At 36.4% G+C, this 27,548-nt stretch overlaps 1 protein-coding gene across 1 annotated transcript in view; it reads left to right on the top strand.

Annotated features, from left to right (window-relative positions):
• RAB6B (RAB6B, member RAS oncogene family) overlaps nt 1–27,548 on the top strand; it is a 171,503-nt gene that overhangs the window by 104,147 nt on the left and 39,808 nt on the right. Inside the window, exon 2 of the mRNA XM_003763687.2 lies at nt 1,056–1,114. Within this exon, the coding sequence (XP_003763735.1) occupies nt 1,056–1,114 (59 nt within the window). The remainder of the gene's footprint in view (nt 1–1,055; nt 1,115–27,548) is intronic.

Below are 27,548 nucleotides of genomic sequence, written 5' to 3'. Positions count from 1 at the left end.
CTTGCTTCAATCCTGTCTTCAAGCCAGAAATAGCTATGCTCTTTCCTTTGCCTGCCTCTATTTCATGGAGGTCTCACTGGTAGTACATTAAATAAAAGCAGAATTCTTTTCCACATTTCTACCAAAACCAGTTACTTTCTCTGGACAAGTTTGTGGGTGACTGTTTAAAAGTGGTTCCAAAGGCTGTGCTGATTTTATTAGGAGTGTTTTATGAAATTTAGGATGTTTTGTTATATTAGATAAGAGAAATTTATCAATAATTTTGCTAATATGCATTTTCCATACCCAAAACATATAGTATTGTATATATAATATTCACAACATAAACAAAACTTGTCTATTATACAACATACTCTATCCTCAGAATACCACATACTTTAAACTCATGAAAAACTTAACAAAATGGTTAATATTTTTGAAAGGAAGTGTATACTATGACCTTAACTTAAACATTCAGTGTGTTGCGATTCCTGGCATCAAAGAATACTCTATCAAGGGCAAAAAAAAAAGTTGGAGAACCTATGTTATAGTGAAAGTAACACTAGCTTTGGAGTCTAAGGCCCTAGGCTTGAATTTTGATTTTGACATTTAGCTCTCTATTTGTAGGACCTGGAGCAAACCATCTCACTTTATGAGAACTGAGTTTTCTCCTTTGTAAAATGAAAGGGCAAAATTTTTCTTTGAGCTCAAAAATACTATGACTTGGTTGGCTGCCAAACTAGATGTTCATGAACCTTTGAAATTTCTTCGAGATTGAGGGTTTTTTGGGGAAAAAAAGTTATGATTTTAATGGGAGGACAATTCACTTGTGAGAGTTTCTCTGTCACTAGAGGTTTTAGGGGGAAAAAATGATATCTCTTTGGAGTTTTTCCTCTAAATGATCTGAATTGTGACAAAGGTGGGATAGATATTTAGGGTTTTCATCTTTTGGTTCATTTCTTCAGCGCTTTCTGGTATATAGCCCCAGCAAGAACTGACATTTCTTTGATTGAAAAGGTGTTTTAAAAAAACTAAACTTTGGAATGCTTTAGCTGAAATGTCATCTTCTTTTACAGTTGGGAAGACATCTCTGATCACACGGTTCATGTATGACAGCTTTGACAATACATACCAGGTAAGGTCCTTTCCCCCTTCAAATGAGGTAAGGCATGGAAATTACTTGGTCACTGGGAAGTACAAGATGACCATGAACTGTTCTTAGTCAATATTCTATATTGTTATTTTATCACATTATGTTATGTCACTTCATAATATATTGTGTATATTATATAAATATATACACAATATACATAATATATTAATATATCTCATGTGTATATCTTATATTAAATCATATTTATAACAGTTATACTGTTATGTTACATTTAATCATATCATAATATCTTATATTGTACCATGTTATACATGTTATGTCATATTATGTCTTATATTAAGTCATATATTATATTATATTACATTCTGTTATATTACATTGTAGCACATATATTATCATAAATTATATTATATCATGATATTAGAATAAAAATACATTTAAACGATGCTCAAAATCATATTGCCGTATATCATGTGATGCTATGTTAGTCTTTTATGTTTTGTTATTTATATTTATATATATTATATAGAATTATATGTTATATATTATTTATATTTATAAGTATTTAAGTGATTTGTCTCTTACTATGTAATAAAAAACAAAAATTCTAAATTCTCTGTCATTCAGGAAACTTTTCTTCTTAAACCCCAACATGTGCTCAAGGAAAATGGTGGAATTTTTTTCCTTAGAGATATTCAAAACCAAGATAAATACATATTTCTCTGTAGTGGGATTAGGTGTCATCTTGTTTTGAGGCATGAGTTTGGATGAAGTGATCTCTAAAGTGAGTGGTTTTCACAAAGACCATTTTGGGTCCATAACAATTATCCCAATGGCCTATAAGACTTCTTTCTTATAATACAACATTACTTATTTTATCAAGCATTTATCTGATTCACAGAAGTGAATTTTCCAGATAAGTGAAACACTAAAATATGTATTATTTTAATTATAGATTCCAAATTCTAAAATATTTTATACATTTTAGTGATTTTTAAACAGAAGACCCTGAACATATTTTTAAACATATATTTATTTTGAACTTATATTTAATAAACTTATTTAATATTATTTATTTATATTTATATTTAATAACATTTAATAAAATGTATATTTTTTAGCACATTTTTATTTTCCTCCTCATCCTCTTAATACTCCGCATTGTCAGGGGGAAGCCTATGTAACAAGTATGCATAGTAAAACAAAACAAATAGCTATATCTGGAAAAGTATATATTATTTAGTACTTTGATTCTATCCCTTCATTCTAAAGGTAGATAACACACTCCACTCTCAGTCCTCCAGAACCAACTCATTTGGTCATTACATTGATCATCTTTGTTAAGTCTTTCAAAGTTGTTTTTCTTTAAAATGTTTTGTTATGATAAATAATTGTTCTGGTTTTATTTCCTTCACTCTGCATTAGTTTATACAGGTCTTTCCAGATATCTCTATAACCATCTGTTTATTTTATTTTATTTGTGGTACAATAGTCTTCTATTTTGTATGCCATAATTTGTTTAGCAATTCCTCAACAGAGTTTTCAATTCTTTGCTCTTATAAAAAAAAAAGCTGCTATAAATAATTTTAGACATAAAGGTCCCTCTTCTTTCCTTGATTTCTTTGGGATATAGATAGATGATAGATAGATAGAGAGATAGAGAGATAGATAGATAGATGATATAAGCCTAGAGTGGTATCATTGGGCCAAAGGGTATGCAGGTTTAGTGACTTTTTGAAGCATAATTCCAAATTGCTTTCCAGAATGTCTGGATCAATTCAACAGTATATGCCTGTTTCCCCATAGTTCCTCCAACAATTGTCATTTTCCTTATTTGTCATATTAGCTTATCTGATAGGTATGAATTAGAATCTCAGAGTTGCTTTAATTTACATTTCTTTAATTATTAATGATTTGGAGCCAACATAATTTACATTCTTTTTTAAAGATTTAGGATAATCATTAAGAACTCTTATATATGAAATATAATAGTTTTTCCCTGTCTTCTTCCTTACTCAAGTTGCCTATCTATAATAGGCCTATCTGTATTTTAGTTGCTGCTTTTAATAAGCTATGGTCTAGACAACCATATTCTCAGGTACATAAAAACATTTGTGCTAAACAAGAGCAAAGTTATGAGCAGAGATTTAAGGAGAAAATTGCCTGCCATTTGCCTCAGGGACTTTGTAGCAGCTATTTGGGGCATTGAAAGGCCTTTACCTCTCATTTCTGGGTATGTTTAGAAGGATGTGCAGCACTTCAGGCAAGAAAAATAAAGATATGAGTGGTGAGAATTATGGCATATAGTGGAGAATAGCGATTCCTGAAAATCTTGTGCAATAATGACTTTACACAAAGTCTGTGGCAGTTGTATGTTAGACAATATCTTCTGAGCCCCTCTCCATTCACTTGAAGAACTCTGAAAATTACATGTGAATTTTCTGTGCTTTAGTATATTGCTGTTTTTGTACTCCTATAAGGCCATAATTTCTGTGGCTCTGTAGATAGATGTGATAATTAGGGGAAAGAAAAGAATTAAAAAATGTGACCCCAGAGTTTCCTCTAGATTCAGTAAGCAGGAAAGTGGTGAGGTCATGGACATAAATTAGGGAGATCAGAATGAATAAGATGACATATCAGACAAACTATATTTGAGGTCCTAGCAGGCCATATGGGTAGAGGTATCTAGGATATAAGAGGGATCACAAGAGAGAGAGAGTTTACTGTAGATTTCCATAGTGGTGAGAATTGAAGTCGATGGAGAATGTTACTGATGTCACAAAGTTGAGAAACTGTGTCCCACTATTTTCAGAGGTCTTTAATGTAGAATCCATAAGCTTACTGTTTGATGATAGAAAGTTGAGAAGTAATGTTTCTCTTTTTGCAGGGGTATTCATGAACTTGTTTTTTTAAAAAATAAGTGAATACTTTTTTTTTTCCTTTTTGTTCTAATTTTTCTTGTACAGCATGACAAAAATGGAAAGATGTTTAAAAACTTGCTATCTTGGGAAGAGGGAAGGTAAGGGAGGGAGAGAGAAAAATTTGAAACACAAAGTCTTACAAAAATGAATGTTGGAAACTATTTTTACATATATTTGAAAAATAAAAAACCTGAAAATTAAAAACAAAAACAAAAAAATTCAGAAATAAATAAGTGAATAACTGCATTTCAACAGAATTAGTTTCCTTTGAAGTCCTATCAATTTTATTTTATACCTTTGAAAACATTTTTCTGAGGAGGGATCCATAGACTTCACCAAACTGCCAAGGAGCTTATGACACAGAAATGGTTAAGAATCTCTGCTCTAGTGTGATCTTTTTTCTTGGTCACAGATGGAGTTCCTTCAATAATAGGCTATTAGCTTCATAATTAGTGTGAAAGTTTTCTTTTTCTAATTTTGTATGATGTATTCTACTGTTAATGAATTCTCTTAGGAACCACAGAAAAGGGGGCGCCTTTTTACATAAGTTTACAAGGCTTTGGGAAAACAAAAAACAAAAAACGAAGCTCACTCTGTAACCAACAAGCCATATATAATCCATCATCTCAGTTTCCATATTCTTTCCTCCAGCACCAGCTTTTCTATTCTTTGTGCTTTTCATGTTTCCTGGCTTTCTAAGCCCCTTTGGCCACATTCTCTGTGATGGGGCTAGCTGAGGAAAAATTCAATGGGAAGTTGAGAAGACTTGAGTTCAGATAAAAACATCATTCATTGCAAGACAGATGGGGAGAATATGTACTGCCCACAAAAACTTTTCATTTAGTCATACTTTTCTTCCAGGTAAACCCAACGAGAACAGAAATGAAATCAGCCTGAATCATGCTTTATGCTTGGTAGGAAGACAATGATCGTCCCTCTAGACTGCCCAGATGTGCAGTAACCTGTCAAGGGAGACATGACTCCACTAGAGATACAACATGCCATAGTGGAGAGAATATTCATTCTAGATCAACTTATTTAATCCAATCTCCTCATTTCAAAGATGAACAAACTAAGGTTCAGGAAAATGAAACAATTTGTCTAAGATCACAGAACCAAAAAACAGTTGGAGAAAAATTTGAACTCAGGTCCCCTGACGCCAAAACTCTTTAGAATACTAATTTTCAGGGCAGCTAGCGGGTATGATGGATAAAGCACTGTCCCTGCAGTGAGGAGGACCCAAGTTCAAATTTGCCCTTAAACATTTGCTGTTGCCTCAGAAAAATATACCAATGTCCTAACTTACTTTAAACTTGAGGCATATTATTCTACTACTTTAAGTCTAATTTTCATTCTCTGTAACATCATCCAAATGATTAATCTCTCACATCCTACATTTCAATAACAGCCTATGACTTATGATGAGGTAGCTAGGTGGCAGAGTGAATAATACATAGGACTTGGAGTCAGAAAGACCTGAGTTCATATTCTTCTTCAGTCAACTTAGTAGTTGTGTTAGCCTGGATAAGGCACTTAAACTTCTCCCAGACTCAGTTTCTCCATCTGTAAAATGGAGATAATGATAATAACAATGTCAAGATCATTGTAAATGAATTAGCAAATGTAAAGCATTCTGCAAACCATAAAGTGCTATAAAAATGCTAGATATTGTTATTACCCAGGCAAGGATGATGTGTACATGTCCAGGTCTATATATCAGGGAGGCTTTCTGTTTATTGCCGTGTCCTGATGTGCTGCATTGTCGAAGTTTTTATTGCTTCTGAGTTCCTATTAAAAATATCTCACCTTGCTTTTTTTTCCCTTTAGCATTCCTGCTTTGGTCACTGCAGTGATTTCCTGCAGCTGAGTCTATTAGGAGGAGCATTGCTGAAATAAAAAAGGTTGACTCATCCTTCCTCTGTTTTCCAGCACAGCAATACCAAGCGGGGTACTGGGATCTGCTTCAGGAGATCTTTCTTGTGTCTGCCTTTGCCACTAAATGATATGATACTGGGGAGATAACTTCCCTGAGCTTCAGTTTCATTGTAAAAGTCCTAGTTTGGGCTCAATCATCTTTGTCCTTTAAGGTCTTATGATCTACGACTATGATTCTGTCCATTTAGCTTGAGACTGGGATTCTGGATCAGGAAATCTGGGTTCTTTCTGGACCTGCTTTTTTTTAATTTAATAGCCTTTTATTTACAGGTTATATGTATGGGTAACTTTACAGCATTGACAATTGCCAAACCTCTTGTTCCAATTTTTCCCTTCTTACCCCCCACTTCCTCCTTCAGATGGCAGGATGACCAGTAGATGTTAAATATATTAACAATAAGTATAATGACCAAACCGTTATTTTGCTGTACAAAAAGAATAGGACTCTGAAATATTGTACAATTAGCTTGTGAAGGAAATCAAAAATGCAGGTGGGCAAAAATATAGGGATTGGGAATTCAATGTAATGGTTTTTAGTCATCTCCCAGAGTTCTTTCTCTGGGCGTAGCTGGTTCAGGTCATTACTGCTCCATTGGAAATGATTTGGTTGATCTCATTGCTGAGGATAGCCAAGTCTATCAGAACTGGTCATCATCTAGTATTGTTGTTGAAGTATATAATGATCTCTTGGCCCTGCTCCTTCTGGACCTGCTTTTGTCATCAAATGTCTAAGTAGAACTGTAAGTGCAGCAGGCCAGAAGCAAATTACTAAAGGTTAAGTTTATCTTAATTTAACTATCTAGCTAACTCCTCTCATTTCAGCCTTTCCTCCCTCCTCTTCACAAAAGTAATTCTCTCTTCTTTCTCTCTTCCTTTCATATATTGTTTTTCTATGTCTTTTCCTTTTTTCCTTTCTTTTTCTCTTCTCTCTTCCTCCATCTCTCTTTTTCTCTTTCTTCCTCTTCTCTTTCTTCTGTCTCCTCTCTATCTCTTTTTATTCTCTTTCTTCTGTCTCTCCATCTCTCTTCCTTTCTCTGTTTTCCTCTCCAAATCTCTGTCTTTTTGTCTCTTTCTTCTCATTGCTCTCTTCTTTTTCTTTCTTCTGTCTCTCTTGTATCTTTATCTCTTTTTCCTCTTCTTTTCTTCTCTCTCTTTCTCTTGTCTCTATCTTTCTTTGCCTGTCTTTCTTTCCATCTCTCTTTATCTATGTGTCCCTATCTCTCTGTTTCTCTCTTACACTGTTTGTCTCTCTGTCTCTTCTTTCCCTTTCTTCTTTCTCCCACCTCTTTATCTCTTCTCTATCTTTCCATCTCTCTTGTCTGTATATCTGTGCTTCTATCTCTCTGTTTCTCTCACTGTTTGTCTCTCTTTCTTTCCTTTTTCTTCTGTCTCTCCTGTCTCTTTATCTCTTTTTTCTCTCTTTTTTCTTCTCTCTTTTTCCTGTCTCTCTCCATGTCTCTCCCAGTTTCTCTATTTTTGTCTGTCTTGTTTCTTCTTACTCTTTCTTCTGTCTCTCCTGTCTCTTCATCTCTTTTCTCTCTTTTTCTTCTGTCTCTCTCCATGTCTCTTTCTCCACCTCCCTCTCTTTTCTTTCTGTCTTTCTCTCTCTCCATCTCTCCTTGACTCTGTGTGTGTGTGTGTGTGTGTGTGTGTGTGTGTGTGTGTGTGAATGTGTCTCTTTCTTGAGGTATCAGTTACAGCTCCCAGTTCTTTCCATAGACTCTGTGGCAGTTGCTGTGGTTTGTCTTCTTTATAAGTAGTGTCCCAAATTCTTATGTTAGTTTAGGACAGGAGTTCTAATGAAACCTATAGATCCATTTTCAGAATAATTTTTAAATGCACAACATGAAAACCTAAGATAACAAAGGAAACTAATTATATTAAAATATAATAATTTTATTATTATAATAAATATATTTATTTTGCATAATAAATATAAAAAGAAAACGATAATAAAATTTTAAAATATAATAAAAATTCAAATTTCCAAAAAGTCCAAATTCAAAGACTCCAGATTAAGATCCCTTGATCTAAGGTTTAGTGTGAATTAATCAATTAGATTATGGCTCAGTTATCCATCCTCTTCCCTTTGGCTTATCCCTGTTATGTTTTTGTATGAACTTTATATACAGGCAAACTTACATACAACTCTTAAATCACCTTTATCAGGGAATGAATAAAAGCAAATAGCATCAGTGGATTCAGCAAACACGGTCTTCCTTAGCTCAGCAAATCAAAAACCTAGAATTTCCATGTCTCCCTGTTTCATCCCTCCTTCCCCATGACCAGCAATGAACTGGCAAAGACATTTGCTAGGGTTTGCCACTTATAGCAAAACCTCCTCTAGAAAATCCATGTTTGTATCTACCCCATTATCATAGCAGGGGAATGTTAGGAGTTGGGGTGAAGATTCTCTTCATCAGTCTGTCAATTGTCTGAGTTGTTCTTCCCAGGCACTAGGAGAGAAAAGATGTAGGTCCTTCTAGCAAGGTGCTATGTGTTCTCCTCAATCTCTCTTATTCAAAATTAGTCCCTTTTACATTCCCTTCCCCAGCTTCTTCCATCATCACATACTTAACTCTTAGAGGTTCCCTTATGCTTGGGACTCCATAGAAAAATAGAACATAATCTCTTATCTCCAAAATTTTGTATTAATTAGTCAGTTAGATTCTCCTTAGTGAGGGAATTGTAATCCTCATTGGCTAGCCAGTGAGAGAAATCATTTTGGGAGAGAAGATTTTCCTGATATACCTAAAAACTTATAGCTTATACATAGACTGGATTGTAGCCTTATCTAGCACAACCAATGGTATATAACTGGTTTTGTGTCACAGACAATAAAATTCATCATGATGAAGAGAATTAGCAAAAATCCTGGTAGGACAAGTATCATTTTCAAGAAAGGGGAAAAACTAAACAATGTCATAATGTGATACATAAAGAGTAATTTCAATATCCTCCCCCCTCCAAAAAAAAAAAACAACCCTTACACTGAGATAAGAATCAGAGTCCTGTTATTTCTTGCCTATTTATAGACTATCAGATCCTAGACAAATCACATAGGTTTTCATCAGGCCTCCCTTTACCAAGGGAGAATATGGTGATGATGTATGGCCCTTGGTAGATGAAAATGATACTTGATCTAGAACATAGATGGTAGATGATTAGGATAATAGAACTGGTTTCCCCTAAGTCAGAGGTGGATTTGTTCTGAGCATTCCACACGCTCATCTAGTTTGTACCTTTTGATGGGTTTGTGTGATGGGCAGCCATGGTAATGAGCACAGTCTACAGACTAAAATCAAGATTTTCTCAATGTGAGGCTAACTGGATCATAGGGGAACAAAACTGTGTCCTTGGCCTTTATTATCATCATGTTCTAACAGGGCAGAAATAAAAATAGCTGTCCCTGATCTCCCGTCACTGTGTGTATGTGTCAGGGTGTTAGGAGGAGATTGGGAAGAGATTTAGGATACAAGCCATTAAGAGATATCTTATAGAGACATTATCTGAGAATGGTACTACTGAAATAACCACTTCATTCTTTTTATTTTATGTTTAATCAACTTTATGATGAAAAAATAAGTTTACACATACAGATGTTGATGGCCTTTCATAATTAGTTCTCATTTAGAACTTCTTATCCTTCACATACATGCATCATGTACACATTAAAGACATACTTTTTTCTCATGAAATAATTAAATTGTGGTTTAAAATCATCAGCTCGTTCATGCTTCTCTGACCTTGGAGGGTTTTTTTGCAGCTCAAATTCTCCCATCCCTACCTCTGCCCAAGAGAATATCACTCAGATATTTCCAGGTCAAACCTCTTTTGTGGTTCCTGTTCAATTGCCAACCTTTCTGGGATATTCTGGGTTATTTTTGGATTCTCACTGGTGTTTCTCACACTTCCCAACTTAGTCTCCTCTCTGCATTTATAATCAAAGCATTACGCTTCTCCCCTACCCCCGCCCCCATCTTTTTTATCAGCAAAGATCTTCCAGACTTGTCCTAGCCTCCCTGTTCTATGTCTCCCTTCATAGCAGAGTGTAATAATTGGCACTGGGTCTAGAGTCAGGGATCTTGGTTTGAATTCTGGTCTTGTCTGAGACCTAAGCTTCCTTATCTACAAAATGAGCAGGTTATAGTAGGGGATCTCTAAGGTTCTTTCCAGTTCAGAATAATAGTAACAACAAAAACAACAACAATAAGAATAAGAATTGCAGCTAGCATTTATGTACTGTTTTAAAGTTTGCAAAGTGCTTTACAAAAGCACTGTTTTAAAGTTTACAAAGTGCTTTGATCTTCAAAACAAGCCTGTGAAGTAGGTGCTATTATCCTAATTTTATTGATGAGGAAATTGAAACTTTCAGAGATTAAGTGACTTATCCAGAATCACACATAAGTATCTGAGATGGAATTTGAACTCAGGTCTTCCTGATTTCCAATGCTTTATCTACTGTATTACCTATTGTCTTTCATAATATGATAATCTCATATTTCATAATGTGATAATATGATTACTTGACCCCAATATGAGGAAACAGAATACATAGAGGTAAGTTACTTTCCCAATGTAATGCAAATGGTAAATATCTGAGGTAAGGTTTGAACTGTGTCTTTTGGATTGCAAGTCTACTATCTTATCTACCACTCAACACTGCTTCTCATTTAACCTCTGTGGCAACCCTAGGATCTTTCAGCCTAGTAATCTGCATGAATAATTGCTACCTTGGCAGACAGTCTCCACCCCTATCTATACTAACCATAGTTTTCTGACATGGGATAGCCATACTATCAATGATTTAGTGAAATACTGAGAGGACCATTTTGCCTTTTTGAGGTGTCCATCCTCCCTAAGCTCTGCCATGACCTGACTCATGGTTTTTTTAAGTACAGCCCCCCAAAAAACTTATTGCTTTTAGGAAATGGCTCCTTTTTGTGAGACTGATATTTTTGAGATAGCTACCAGTATCCATTAAATATGCTAATATACAGTTACAAATATTGTAGAATTCAATTTAGGTGATGAATTACCATAAGCAGTGGTCTGCTCAGTACACAGTAGTTGTAATAAACCGTAGTTGCTTAGACTCAGTGGAGAGAACAGGGGGTTCTGGACTCAGGAGAACCTGAATTCAAATCCTATCTTACTAGCTATGTGACCTTGCCCAGGTCATTTAATATCTGTTGACCTGTTTCCTCATCTGTCAAATGGGAATAAGGACAATGTCTACCTCTCAGTATTTGTAAAAAGATTTGAGAGACTTAAAGTGCTACTTAAATGTTAACTATTATTATTTGTTCAATGATTGATGAGTATGAGGAAAACAAATTTTTTCCCTTGTGTTTTGTTTAGTTTGAGGTTTCTTTGATGTAACAGGTTTAGTACTAAGTACCTTTCCTGTTAGACAGGTGGTAAAAAGGTGTTACCTCAGGCTGCTGGCAGATGGTGGCAGTTTGGGAACAGGCAAAATGGCTAATTAAATGAGGATGCCAAGTTCTGCTAATCACCCCACCCAAACAGAAGAGAAGGAAGAAGGATGGAGGAAAGCATCCCAGGATGCTTTGGCATATTTTATCATGTTAAAAGGGATTTCAACCTGCAAGAAGAGTGATGAGTCAGTATTCCAGTTTCTCTTGCTACACTTGTAAGATATATAAGATGCCTTTTATTTTGTTTTTGTTTTAACATGAAAATCATTTCTGGATACCTCCATTTTGTTTTCCTACTGCAACTAGAGGAGCTAAGTGGCACATTAGGTAGAGTGCTGGTCCTCAAGTCAGGAGGATCTTAGTTTAAATCTGGCCTCAGATATATCCTAGATGTGTGATCCTTGGCAAGTCACTTAATCATATTTGCCTCAATTTCCTCATCTGTAAAATGAGCTGGAGAAGGGAATAGCAAGTCACTCCAGTATCTTTGCAAAACCAAAACCAAACCAAACCAAATGGGATCCCAAAGAGTTAGATACAACTAATTGACTAAACGACAACAAAAACCCCAACTAGAACTCTTACCCCCATTCTAGAACTGCTTGTTCAATAACAGTGACCACATTTGACAATTTATATAACATTCTGCTCCTACCCTCCCTACCTCTTAGTAAAAAGAAGGATCATCTTCCTCTTTTCTACAGATTAATCCCTGCACATTGATCTTCCAGAAGTCTGAAAGAATCAGACAACCAGCTTAAAAGTAAAGAATAAACTCAATTACCTTTTTGTTACATTTCATGGATAGTGTGTCTGTGGGAAATGAAGAGTGGGGGAAAGACAAGACACCACAAGACAATTCAAATAAGAAATGCCCTCTCTCTTCCCTTTGAAAGTTCTCTAATCTGTCCCTGATTCACATCAAGGCTTTCTATCTCTCTAACCTCATTCTAAATCTTTCCCTCTCTTTCACTCCCAAAACACTTTAAAAATAAATCAATTCACATGTGATTATGAGCATTTCTAGGTTTACCTGACATTTTCCTCAAAATAACCCCATGATGAAGATAGAACAAGTATTATCATCTTCATTTTAGAAATTAGTGAAGCTGGGTTCTGAGATACTAGGTAATTAGCCCATTGTTACAAGCAAGAAAATATCTAAGATAGGATTTTAACTCAAGTCTGCTGACTGCAAGTCTTTCCCATTATGATATGCTTCTTCTTAAAATGGCAGAAGCAGAAAAAAGATGAAGAAAAGTGTTACTTTTAGATGGTTTGAATGATATAGATTGGATTGAAGGCCTTACAAGGGGAGAAAAAAGAGACTAAGCATTTCTATAGTCAGCACCTACTATGTTCCAGACACTATGCTAAGTACTTTAAGATAATATCTCATTTCATCTTCACTAAAATCATGAAATATAGGGCCTGTTTATCTGTATTTTTCCATTTGAGGAACTTGAAGCAAGCGATCACACAGCTAATAATTGTCTAAGGCCAGATTTGAACTTGAGTCTCACTGATTCAAAGAAAAATGTTCTCTCTCTTTTGTTATTTAATTGTTTCTACAAATTTTGATCACTGAAGCCTTGCAATATATATTGGGGTTCATGGGCTAGATTGTTTTCTTAAAGAATGTGCCTTAAACCCAGATCATTCTGGCTCTCATTAATTGACCAGAAACTATGAAGGTTTCCCCCCAGACTTTTTTACTAAGTAAAAAAGGCCATTCTTTGACTCATTTCTTATCTAGCCTTAACCACTGAATGAGAATTGCCCCTTTCAAACTAAGACCTGCTAAGGACCTTAGCTCAAAAGGGCCAAGGTCCCACTGTCTCCAGGGCCATCTCCAATCATCCTGATCTATATCTTGCCATTGGATCCAGATCAGAAGGGAAAGTGAGGCAGGTGACCTTGCATAACCCTCTATCACTTAAGTCGTTCTTTTATATGTCATAGCAATACCTCCCTGATGTCATGGCTGTCTGAGAATGTAGGACAAAGGACAACAACAACAAATTGATAGCATCCCAGTTCATCTCCCCATACTTCAAACCACAAACTAAGAGTAATAGGAAACTGTATAATTAAGTGCTCTGCCCTCTGGGGCCAAGCAAAATGAGCATGATCCCTGAGCTCTGTGAAGACTCTTCATATATTTATAAACAGCTTTAAAGACATATTTTTAATAATAAGAAAAATTAAGAAAGGAAAATTAAGACTTTAAAAACAAAAGACCCAAACTTGGCCATTATACTACATGATTCATAACAATTTTATAATCAATGAAATCTATAATTTTTAATAATGAAATAAGTTTTACAGTAGGTCTCTCCTATCATTAGCAACTGACTTTTAAAATATATAAATAAAAGTTTATGTTCATTTCTTATTAAATGTTATCTTCTTAGGGGCCACTTTTTGCTTATTTAGATCTTTTTGAATATTTACTCACTTATGCAAAAATTAGTCATTCTTCCCACTTTTGAATCATGTGCCAATTTAATAAACATATCATCCATTTTTTTATAGAAATCATTGATAAAAAATACAGAACAGGACATGGCAGTGAAGGGTCCTGTGGCACGCCAGCAAAGACTTGCCTTTAGGGAAAGCAGCCAAGGCACTCAATCCCCACATATTTTGGTGGGTCAATAAAAACGATTTATTGTTCTGTTTCATTGGCAAAACAAGGGATATAGTGAAGGATTCAAATGATGCAATGGCAAGGGATCCAGAATTTGATCAATCCACAAGCATTTATTAAGTGCCTACTATATTCTAAGTACCGTGTGGAGTTCTAGGAATACAGAGACAAAAGTGAAACCGTCCCTATCCTTAAGAAGCTTATATTCTATTAGTTGAGACCTGTATATATAATAGATACAAGATCATTTGGGGGCAGCTAGATAGTACAGTGACTAGAGCTCTGAGGTTATAGTCAGGAAGATGTGAGTTCAAATCCAGCCTCAGACACTTAATAGCTGTGTGATCCTGGGATAGTCACTTAACTTCTGTCTCAAATTCCTTAATTATAAAATTATTAATTATAATAATTAGTAACATATAATTATTAATTATAAAATATAGATAATAACAACACCCACTTCATAGGGCTGTTGTGAGGAACAATATTTACAAATATATGTAAATCCCTTATCACAATGCCAAGCATATAGTAGACAGTCAATAATTGCTTTTTTTTTTCATCTTCACCATTCATCTCTTAATCTTTCATAAAGAGCGCTGTACTCTGAAATAAGGATTGCCTTCTCATCCTAGAGCTGTCCCTCCCTGTGGGATCCACGGCAAGCTCCAGAATCCAAACATCTTTGAGCCGAAGGCACTCGACCTTTTGGTACTTCTATGTCCTTATGTATAAAAATGGCTGAAAGTGCTCATAGTCTAGACTGTTTGGCATTTGGTGTGTCTATTTTCCCCACGATAACCTTTGACGGATGCTTATGACATTTGGCACCCTGTTAAAGGGCATCAAGACATACCTTATGTTTGATTTATGCTTCAAATCTGCCATCTTGAAATAAAAGATCAACTGATAAAGATTTCCAAATGCCTCACCTAGTTTCCAGCGGATTTTAATGAAATTCAATGAATTGAGGCAGCTCCAAGCACGGTACAGAATGTAAGGGGTTTTATTACTAGCCACCAGGAACAGGTGGAGTCAGGAAAAGCAAATGGTATGACTGCCTAAGGTTGGAGAAGGAATCCAATTACTTTGACATCTCCTGTCCCCATGTCAGGTTTCCTTCTGCTCTTTAGCAGTGCCCAGAGCAAGGACAAACCGTGGATCCTGCCTGCTCACAGAGTGTGAAGTTTTTCCAAGGTTCTTCTCCCCTCCCCCAGAACTGCTCACTTGCCAATATGAAACCTTATTAAGTTTTGCCAGCCTCATTTACATGCTAATTTGGATGGATTTGCCCTGATACTTCCATCTGATGGTCTGTGCAAAAAGCACAAACAGAAACCTTATTGTAATGGGTTTGCTCCTAGCAGTCTGCTTCTAACCACTTGCCGGTGCCTTTGGCTAAGCATTTACCAGTTTCTGGACCAGGGTGGGAGTGGGATGGGGTGGAAACAAAACAAATACATTGTGATTGGTTTTCACTTCTGATGGAGAAAGAATTCAAAATCAATATATGCAAATTGCCGTGCAGATTCCCACTGCAGATTTCATCACCGTGGCTTTTTAGAATATGGATATAAAATTATATTACATTATAACAAATGTTTATTACAGAGAAGACTTTGACATGCACTTTACAAAAAGACTTTTTTTCCTTGGGGATTTTTGTGCTTAATTTAGGCTCTCATTATAGGCAATATATCCAATATGCTTCATCATACACTTTCTATAGGCATAATGCACATATTGGTACGTGTGTTGCATAATTAATTTGTTAATGGCTTAATAGGCTGAAATGAAATTTACCTGTGTGTATTTAAATGTAGGTGGAAACAGATGATTGAGCTAAAATGCCTTGCATTTTATTTCTTTTTTTATTATAGTTTTTTATTTACAAGATATATGCATGGATAATTTTGCAGCATTGACAATTGCCAAACCTTTTGTCCTATCTTTCCCCCTCCTTCCCCCCATCCTCTCCCCCCAATGGCAGGTTGACCAAGACATGTTAAATATGTTAAAGTATAAATTAAATACAAGTATACGTGTCCTAACAGTTATTTTGCTGTACAAAAAGAATCGGACTTTGAAATAGTGTACAATTAGCCTGTGAAGGAAATCAAAAATGCAGGCGGATGAAAATAGAGGGATTGGGAATTCTACCTTGCATTTTATTTCAAGCTAGATGTCTACCATTTTTCATGTTCAGTATCACTTCTAAGCATGAAAAAGCAAAAAGGACAAAGAAAGCATTGCTGGGTTTCAAAGTTTCTCCTCAAACCAGAATCTGGGGAAGAAAGGAAACAAGTATTTTGCTAAGCACTTATTATCTGCCAGGCACCATATACAAAGTTCTTTCTACAAACATTTCCTCATTTTATTCTCACAACAACCCTGGAAGGTAGATACTATTACTATTCCCTTTTAACAGTCAAGGAAACAGATGGTGATTAAATTATAAGCTCAGGGTCACACAACTAGTAGATATCTGAAACTACATTTGAACTTGGATCTTCCTAACTTCAGGCTTAGCTCTCTATCTACTACACCACCTACTCAAGGTACTCAAGGACAGACTGTGCCTTATCCCAGAAACATCTTGGTGATATTTGGAAAAGTGATTTATCCCCAAAAGATTAATTGCAGAGAGATGATTTTTCTTCCACTGGCAACATGAGGCCCTCTACTAAAGTGAGCAGGGATTGAGATTTTTTTCAGTGGAGGTAAAAGCCACATTGATGAAATCATTGATCCTTAAGGATTAAAGAAATTGACCCTTTATAGCCTCATGAAAAAGATCAAGGAAGATTCTCCATTATAGAATATAGGAGGAGAAAGAGGCAGAGAGGATCACCCAGCCAGTTGATAACCCAGGACTCCTGAAATGGTAGGTACTGACCATGGATTTTCTATACCCTGCTGCCTTTGTTGGAAGACATCAGGCTGCAAAGTACTCTGCTTTTGATCTGGGAATGCTTTTCCTTTGGTTGTTAAAATAGCCTCTCAGTCCACTGCATCCAGGACCATCTCCAGTTGTTCTGATCCATATCTGGCCATTGGATCCAGACGGCTCTGGAGGAATAAGTGAGGCAGGTGACCTTGCCCAGCCTCCCTCACTTAAATCCATTTCACTTGCATGTCATGGTACCACCTCCCTAATGTCAGTCATCTTTGAAAATGAAGGAGAAACAATAACACTGAACCCAACGCCCTGAGTATAGTATCCTCTCCGCCTCCAAGTCACTTTTCAAACAGTTCCCAGATTAGTCTTCCTTATGAATAATATATCTAACTCAAATGCTTACAGACCTTCCAAGGCTTCCTTCTAGCTACTGAAGGAAGTCCAACCTCTTTAGCCTAACAGTTTAAACCAGTGATTCTCAAACCTTTTTCTCAGTATCTTCATGTTGTTTAAAAAAAAACTATCGAGGAGCTGTTCAAAGAGTTTTTGTTCACATGGGGTTATATTTATAGCTATTTACTATATTAGAAATAAAAAAATAATTTTGAATTTGTAAACCCTCTGAAAGGGTTTCAGAGACCCCAACAATTCTTTGGACTACACTTTGAGGACCACTGGTAGTAGACCTTTCACAGTCTAACAACAATATCTATCTAGCTTTATCTCACACTTCCATTGCCACACAACCAATATGTATCAGATGAAACTTGAACTCAGATATTTCTGACTCCCAGACTCACTTCTCTCCTCTATACCCTATTGTCTCTTGTATGTTCTCAACTTTAGTCAAAGTAGATTTTTTCCTGTTGAACTATGGAATCCTAATCTGGAGACCATGTATTTTTTAAATTGATAAATTATCCAATTATGCAGTGGATAGAGTGCAGAAGACCTGAGTTTAAAGGCTGCCTCAAGTACTTACCAACTATGTGACCCTGAGCAAATCACTTTATGATCTGCCCTCAGTTTCCTCAACTATGAAATGGGAATGATAATAACACTTCTCTCACAGGCTCTGAGGATGAAATGAGATATTTATAAAGAGTATTTAGTACAGTACCTGGAACATGGTAGGCATTTTATTAATGTGGTATTTTATTTTATGCGTTTAACAAGATTATTCTGAGAAGGCATCCACAGACTTCACCAGACTGCCTCCAAGGAGGTCCATAATTTTTTTTTTAAAAAAGGCTAAGAATTGGTCAACTCTTTTACATAAAACAGAGGCAAGGTTTCTCTTTTCCCTTTGGAAACCAATCCATCCCTCAAGACCTTTTTTAAATACTATCATCCTGACCAGACCTTACTAGGAAGAGCCTCTCCTTCCTTGAGATACAATAGAACTCATTATCCTTTTCCGTATTTAGTTTTTAGTTTCTTATAAACATTTCTTCTTTTCTTTCTCCATGAGATCAAAGAGCTATGTTCTCTTTATCTTTGTACAGACACTCACACATACATGCACATACATACATGCATTTTGAAAACAGGGTTCTCTGCATGGTGAATACTCCATAAATGTTTCTTAAATTAAGCTAAATCAGAAGAACTCTTGCTGGAGAGCACAAAGATAAAATGTTTTTCATGCTTATAGATGTAATGGGGACCAGGGCTGGAGAGTTATCTTGGTATGTTTTTCTCTTAGTCTTTTTAAACTTGTCTCATACACACAACAATGACATCAATAATAATAGTAATAGTAATAATGGTGTGTGCTTATATAGGATTTTAAGTTTTGCTCATTGCTTTACAAATATTATTTCATTTTATCCATCTATATATGATCTTGATTCATTTTCTCTTTGTAAATCTCTACTCTATTTTATATAAATGGTTTGTCCTGGATTTGCAGTGGCATCTGCTCAAGCAATGACAAGGAATCATGGATATTTACTATTTGGACTCTCCCAGGTTTGGATTCAGATTGCCTCCTGACCCTACTAAAGTTGCTCAGCCAGCCCCTTGTCATTTTAAATACTTCAGACCATGCTCTGTCTTCACAGAAATGAGTCCCTCCTCTTCCCTCTATTTCTAATACCATAGACCGCTTCAAGATGTGGCTAAGCTAGATAATGATTTAATGGGCACACACATGCTTTTGTGGAACTTCCCAAGAGGTGGCAATTAACTGCTTCCATTTTAAAAATGTCACCTTGTATCAAGGTATAGCTTTCTGGGGTTCAACCACCTTTTCCCTTAATTTCTTCCCCACCAACCACCTCTTCTACTTACTAATAAGCTCCTCCTCAATTCTTCCCACTCTCTACCCCCTATTCCATTTTCTCTCTCCATTATGAGAATTAAAGTAACTTTTCACATGATCACCAACATTTTTCCAGCTTTCTAAATGTTTTGAAGTTAGCATTTTTATTTTTATTTTTGCCAGGCTAGCTCTAGCAAGCCTGCCCTACACAACACATGCACACACACGTGCATGTGCAGACACACACACATATACTCCTTCTAATGTAAAACAATATTTGCTGTATTTTTCTTCTGGTATCCCCAATATTTAGCACAGTGCTTTGCATACAGTAAATACTTAAAGTCTTCATTATTCATTCATTTATTGTCTTAGGAAAATGGCTTCTTGCAAAGTGATGCTAAAATCTGTTATCTCTCAGAATCAGCTTCATCCTCTAATTATCATTTTTTTCTAAAATGAGATGTACTTTTAGTCTCATCAACTCACAAATCTTTTCTTGAATTTCCAATATCATAACTGTCTATGTTATATCCTAAAGGGGTGAACATCGCTCATAAATTAAATCCATTTTTATGGGAATTTGCTCCTGCCAATGGTTTTCTCTTTTGTATAAGAAGGAATTCTATCTGCCTGGGTATTTTTCCAGGACTTTTATCACTTCCATGCATGATTTTCCTATTCTTTGCCAGATTTCATTGGCATTCAGAGTACTTCATGAGAGCCTCTGGGTTTTTAATTGCCTTTTCAAATCAATAGAACCAAATGAATGAAGTCCAGGACTGGGAATCGTGAAAAGAAGGTTCCAGATTCATCTTTGCCATTTTATTGTATCACTCACATTTACAGAATCTTATCAGGGAAAAGCATCCTTGACATTGCTGAGTTCAGTGGGAAGGAGGATGGAACCAGAGAGAGATCGCTGAATTTGGAGCTGGAAAATGTAGCTCTGCTTCTTGTTGCCTGTATAACCCTGAATGAAAAACTTAATCTCTAAGGGGCTCAGGTTCCTCATTTACAAAATCAGGAGGTTATACTAGATTTTCTCCAAAGTCTTTTATAGCTCTAAATCTATGCTATTATATACAAAAGCTAGAATAATAGCTGGCATTTATGTAACCGTGGAAGGTGAGAGAACTTCATTCCCAACAACCTTGTGAAGTTGGTAGCGCAAGTATTGCTATCCCAGTTTTACAGATGGAGAAACAAAAACCCTAAGAAGCCATACAAAATCACAGATTTGGAAAAGGCTTAAAAGATTATTTATTTCGACCCATATCTGAATAAAAGCCCTTTCCACTGCATGCCTGACCAGTGTTCATCCAGCTTTGCTAGTAAGACAAAATTAGCAAGTGAAACAGGCAGGATTCAAACTTGGGTCTCCTTATTTCCAGATCAATACTTTGATCTGGTAACGTACATAGTCATTTCATCACTTTGTACTTCGATTCCACATCTGTACAAATGGGGAAGTCATAGAACTCTTCCTACTTTAGGAAGTCCCTTCTTGGGATCTCCATGAGAGGGTTAACAGTTCCTTCTCTTGCTTCCCTCTTTCTAGTAATATGACCATCCATTCAGTTAAACAACATTCTACAAACTTTTTCTTTTCCCTTGCTTCTCCTCCATGCCTTCTTCACTCCTGTTCCTGCCTCTCTTGTCCAATTAGTTCTCATGCATCTACTCCTTCCTTTCCATTTTTACCATTTTCTCCTGGTCCATCAGCTCTGACATAGATTGTTGAAACAGCCTCCTAACCAGTCACCACATCTCTAGTTTCTCAACTCTTCCCCCCATCACCACTTCAAACCCTCCTGTTTACCTTCTGAAATCATAGCTCTAATCCCAGTCATTCAGTCATTTTACAGTCATGCCTGATTCTTTGTGACCTCGTGTGGGGTTTTTGGCAAAGATACTGAAGTGGTTTGCCACTTTCTTCTCCAACTCATTTTTCAGATGAGAAAATTGAGGCAGACAGGGTTAAGTCACTTGCCCAGGGTCACACAGCTAGTGTCTGAAGTTAGATGTGAACTGAAGAAGATGAGTCTTCTTGATTCCAGAGCTGAAATTCTATTCAGTGTGCCACTCTGCTTGAAAATATTCATCAACTTGCTGCCCTCTTCAACAATGAGATGAACCAAATCAGTTCCAATAGAGCAGCTACCGCCAGGGAAAGAACTCTGGGAGACGATTAAGAACCATTACACTGAATTCCCAATCCCTATATTTTTGTCCACCTGTATTTTTTATTTCCTTCACAGGCTAATAGTACACTATTTCAAAGTCCGATTCTTTTTATACAGCAAATTAACTATTTGGACATGTATACATATATTGTATTTAACTTATACTTTAACATATTTAACATGTATTGGTCAACCTGCCATCTGGGGGAAGGAGGGAAAAAGTTGGAACAAAAGGATTTGCAACTGTCAATGCTGAAAAATTACCTATGCATATGTCTTATAAATAAAAAGCTATAATAAAAAAAAGAAAATATTCATCAACTCTCCATTGCCTATCAAATAAAATTGAAATGTTTTATTTTGGTATTTCTTGCACTGGTTCATATTACTTTTCCAGCCTTATCATTCTCTGATTCTAAATGTAATTATATTATAGCCCTAAACATAAAATCTAGAAGAAACTAGAAGAAATCTAATATTCTCTGAATGTACCCATTCTTTCTTATGTGGGCTTCTCTGAACAACGCTTTCAGTCTGCATTACCTTCTTCACATCCTCAGTTTCTGTAATCTTATTTCTCCTTTAACACCAGCTCAGATGTCATCTCTTTGTAAAACCTTCCATAATTCCCTCAGGCGGATATGGTCTCTCTGTCATCTAAACGTTCAGAGCATTTGCTTTAAACCTTTTTTAATAGAATATGTTACATTTTGCCTGACGTGGTAATGTTTGTACATGTATCTCAATTCCCCCATTACATTGTGAGATCCATTAGGCTAGAGATACTTATGCTTGTATCCCTTACCATCTAACACATACTGATAAGTGCCCTATAAATACTCATGAATCAATCAATCAATTAATGCCAATTATGTGACTTGGCATTTAGGTGGATAGAGGGCCAGGTCTGGAGTCAGGAAGCCTCATTTTCATGAGTGCCCTCAGACACTTATTAGCTGTGTGACTCTGGCCAGGTCACTTCATCCAGTTTGTCTCAGCTTCCCTATCTGTAAAATGAACTGGAGAAGTCCAGTGTCTCTGCCAAGAAAACTCCAAACAAGATCACAAAGAGCTGGATGCTACTGAAATGAGTGAAGAACTACAGCAACAAAGACATTTGGTCAGGATCAGACAGGTAATGTGTGTCAGAGACTTTGAACATAGGTCATCTTTACTCTGAAGTGGATTGTCTTATTTACACTATACCATATTGCTTCTCCTATAGATATATATGTGTAAGTTTTTGCATATGTTATATATAATTTCTCTATGTTATATATTTGGTTTGGGCTTGTGATTTCATATGTGTGGGCAATTCCCAGTGAGGAAGTTCCCTGTGCAAAAATAGGTCAGTCCTTTCTTTACAACTTCATAGTCTTAAACAGTGCCTGGGATATTGAGCCTGAGCAACCCAGCTGGGATAGGTCAGAGGTCTTCCAGACCTTGAAGCCAGCTTTCTAATACCAGGCTATTGCTCAGATTAAATATATATATTATACTGTTTATATATGTATTGTTATATTTAATTATATTTATTATATTATTATTATGTTTAATATAATATATACTATATTGTATAATCTTATACCTTTCCTTCACCAAAACCCATCCTCAAGGCATGGCATAGAACTGACTTTGGGTTCTCAAAGACCCAGGGCATAAAGCTCCAGAGGGTCCTACTTTACAAACACTTGACATAGAAAATCAGATATCAAAACAAAATTATCAAAGAAAAATCTTAAGGAACCATCTTAATGTTTCTGTCCAGAAATGAGCCCCCCTTCTCTTCAGGAAGAGGGAGCCCTGAATATAGAAATAGGAGAAACTTTATATTTTGGTGCAATTCCTCTCTTCAGAGACCAAATTGATTTGTTCCCTTTCAGGTTACTGTCTTTCTGATACACCCACTGTATGTTTCCTCCTAAATATGTATAAGTATGTCCCTCCTCCTTCATCATACATCTGATGTTGAAAAATGGCAGAAAAGTCCTCCTACAGGATGGGTTGTTTAATATTCAATTAGCCTATTAAGCAGTATCAATTGGGTCAAGTCAGATCACTGACCCCAACTAGTTTGAGTTGAATCGGCTATTATTTTAAGCTTGTGGTTTTCTCAAACCCATTAAGACATTTTCTGATTGGCTGAGTCCATCTGTTCCTTCCTAGCTCCCCAATTCCTTGTTTGCTCAAGGCTTCTGAGAAATTGAAACTTAATTGTTCTGTGGAAGTATAACCGTCCTTAATTTCCCACATTCTGGAAATCTTTTGGTCAATGGTACTTTCAGGTGGTGTCTTACATTACCTTGAAAGTTACAACTTTCTGTAGAAACCTAACTTCTCAGTATTTCTCACACCACCAAACTGGAGAGCCCAGAAAATAGACTGTGTGTGACAGCTGAGGACCACCCTAGTCAAGTGTAGAGACATCATTTCCATTAGAATGTAAGCTCCTAGCAAGATAACTGGATAAATATGTATACATGTATTGTATTTAACATATACTTTAACATATTTAACATGTATTGAACTACCTGCCATCTAGGGGAGGGAATGGGGGAAGGAGGGGAAAAGTTGGAAAAGAAGGTTTTTCAAGGGTCAATGCTGAAAAATTACCCATGCATATGTTTTGTAAATAAGAAGCTATAATAATAACAATAATAATAAAAGAATGTAAGCTCCTTCAGGGCAGGGATTTTTTTCTTTTCTCTTTTCCTTTGTTCTTCTAACCACTCTATAAATTAGAACAGTGCTTGACTCATATGTTTTTAATAAATGCTTGTTAACAGACCAATTGATAGTTAAATCATGGAGGAGTTGCAATCTTCAAGGAAGAGGATTTAATAGTTGTAGTGTGAAATCTCTGAGCAAGCCATGATGTCCCTGACATTCCCAGTAATGATTGTAGCTCCAGGCTGCATGGCCCAGTTTCCAGGAAGCAGTTTTTGTTCCCTGTGATTTGGGGATGTTGATGATACTAAATGAATAGAATCCTTTAGCTTGTTACCAAGCACCCAGCTAGTGACCTGCAAAAACATTCCCATCCTTAGGCCAGCCATAAAGAGCTAGCACATTTTTCTTTTAAAATGAAAATGAACTTCCCCTTAAGATCATCAGGCTGACAGATTGTGGGCTAATAGCCATGGAATTAGCAGAATAAAAAGGCAGGCAGGATGTGGGCTTCTTCTCACATTCACCAACACATGCTGGCACTTGGACTGAAGGAACAGGCCTTCTGGTCTGTAGGGTCTGGGGATGGCATCTGAAGTTAAGGAATTGCAAGCAGGAGAGGGGGAAGCAGAAATTGTTGTTTAGCTTTTGAGTGCATACTTCAAATGCCTTGGGAACAAGGTGCTGCATGAATCCCAGTTGGAAGCATGTAGGAACTTCAATTCACTTTCAGATTTGGGGTGAGGGAAGGGATTCATGTTTGTGGTTTTATTTATGTAGGGAACTCCCTCAATTAAATGCATTCTAGTCCCTGTTTGTTCTTATACAGTTCTTAGGTAATTGCCAAAAAGGTGGAATGAATTGATCTGTCATATAACCATTGATCACATGATTTCTGTGCATCAGAGACTTGAACTCAATTCTTCATGACTCTGAAATCACTTCCATAGCTACTACACTTCCTCATAATAACAATAATAATAAATATCATATTTATATAGCTTTTTCATCCCAGACTCCATGACACAAATAATACGAGCCATGTTGTCCCCATTTTACAGGTGACTCGGAGAACTTAAACAACTTGCCCAAAGTCACACATCTAATAAATGAGTCAGTAGATTTGGAGTACTGAATTTGAAGCTCCAAGACCTGGATTCAGGTCTTTGAGCCAAAATTTGAAACCCAGTTTTTTTTAACCCTCTCCTTTCAAGTTCAGTATTCTTTCCCCTCCATCATATTGCCTTATGGTCAGATTCATATTACAATAATAATAGTGATGATAGCTAATGTCTATGGAGCACTTTAAGGTTTGCAAAGCATATCATATAGATTACCTAATTTGAACTTCACAGCAACACTGGGAAGTAGTCATTATTATTCCCATTTTACAGATGAGAAAGCTGAGACAAAATGACTTGCCCAGATCAAGAAGCCTAATCCAGTGATCCTGTCCAGTTTCCTAATCTGTAAAATGAGCTAGAGAAGGAAATGACAAACATCTCCAGTGTCTTTGCCAAGAAAACCCAAAACGGGACCATGGAGAATCAGCTACAATTGAAAAGACTGAACAACAACAATAAATGTCTGAGGTCAAATTTGAACTCAGGTCTTCTCACTCCAAATCCACTACTCTACTCATTTGCGTATTATACTATGTTTGGTTCTAAATTATGTATTTATATGAGCATACAGAGCTAGTGATGAAAAGTGGGAATATTCTCAAACTTTATTTATTTTTAATTTATAGAATAAAACAAACATTTCCATAACACAGCATAATAAAAAAGATGATTGTACATGAAACTACAAATCTATTTTGTACAATTTACTTTTCTTTTTAAATATATGATATCATGTAATTTTTTTCCCCTTTTTTCCCTTCCCACATCCCACCCTAGAGATGGCCACTGTGACACACAAAAAAAATCTTAGGATCATAGAGATGGAGATGAAAGGGACTTCAGCAGCCATCTTTTCCAAAACTGTTGATTTTAAAAATGAGAAAGCAGAACACTAGAGAAATGAGGTGGCCAGGTCACATGGATGGCTAGGGGTTCAGCCAGGATTCAGGGCTCTTCCAACCATGAACACAGCTTGTTTTCTCCTGCACTTCATAACTACCCTAGCAAACACTGGTTATATAGTCTGGGAAAGAAGTGTCTGAGGCTGACCTATATGTCTTTAAATATACTAATGTCCTAAAGGATCACTAGATGGGGACTGACAATAAGTTGTTTTCTTGCTTTCTTTCCAAATCCCTCAGACCATTTTCTGCCCCTCATCTTAAGCTGACTCGGTGGGTGGGTTTAGGCTCATAGCCAGCACACAAACTAAAGACCAAAGCCTCTGAATGTTTCTTTTGGCATCTGATCTCTGGATGCACTTGTGTGATATTGGGCTTAGCCAAACTTTTGGGAGCTGCCAGTTTTGTGACTATAATCCCAGGAAAAGAGAATCAGAAAAACTGAGAGGAGGAGGAGAAGATAGAAGTATACAAAAGCAACAGCAAAAAAAATTTTAATAGCCTTTTATTTACAGGTTATATGCATGGGTAACTTTACAGCATTAACAATTGCCAAACCTCTTGTTCCAATTTTTCACCTCTTACTCCCCCACCCCCTCCCCCAGATGGCGGGATGACCAGTAGATGTTAAATATATTAAAATATAAATTAGATACACAATAAGTATACATGGCCAAACCGTTATTTTGCTGTACAAAAAGAATCAGACTCTAAAATATTGTACAATTAGCTTGTGAAGGAAATCAAAAATGCAGGTGGGCATAAATATAGGGATTGGGAATTCAGTGTAATGGTTCTTAGTCATCTCCCAGAGTTCTTTCTCTGGGCTTAGCTGGTTCAGTTCATTACTGCTTCATTGGAAATGATTTGGTTGATCTCGTTGCTGAGGATGTCCAGGTCCATCAGAACTGGTCATCATATAGTATTGTTGTTGAAGTATATAATGATCTCCTGGTCCTGCTCATTTCACTCAGCATCAGTTCGTGTAAGTCTTTCCAGGCCTTTCTGAAATCATTCTGCCAATCATTTCTTATAGAACAATAATATTCCATAATATTCATATACCACAATTTATTCAGCCATTCTCCAACTGATGGGCATCCATTCAGTTTCCAGTTTCTGGCCACTACAAAGAGGGCTGCCACAAACATTCGTGCACATACAGGTCCCTTTCCCTTCTTTATGATCTCTTTGGGATATAAGCCCAGTAGTAACACTGCTGGATCAAAGGGTATGCACAGTTTGATAACTTTTTGAGCATAGTTCCAAACTGCTCTCCAGAATGGTTGGATTCGTTCACAACTCCACCAACAATGCATCAATGTCCCAGTTTTCCCACATCCCCTCCAAAAATCATCATTATTTTTTCCTGTCATCTTAGCCAATCTGACAGGTGTGTAGTGGTATCTTAGAGAGCAACAGCAAAATTATATGATGATCAATTCTGATGGATGTGACTCTTTTCTACAG

The sequence above is a fragment of the Sarcophilus harrisii genome, chromosome 3 (genome assembly GCF_902635505.1).
Source record: "Sarcophilus harrisii chromosome 3, mSarHar1.11, whole genome shotgun sequence".
NCBI lineage: Eukaryota > Metazoa > Chordata > Mammalia > Dasyuromorphia > Dasyuridae > Sarcophilus > Sarcophilus harrisii.
The sequence above is the reverse complement of the archived record's forward strand: the minus strand, read 5'-3'. Positions and strand labels throughout refer to the sequence as shown.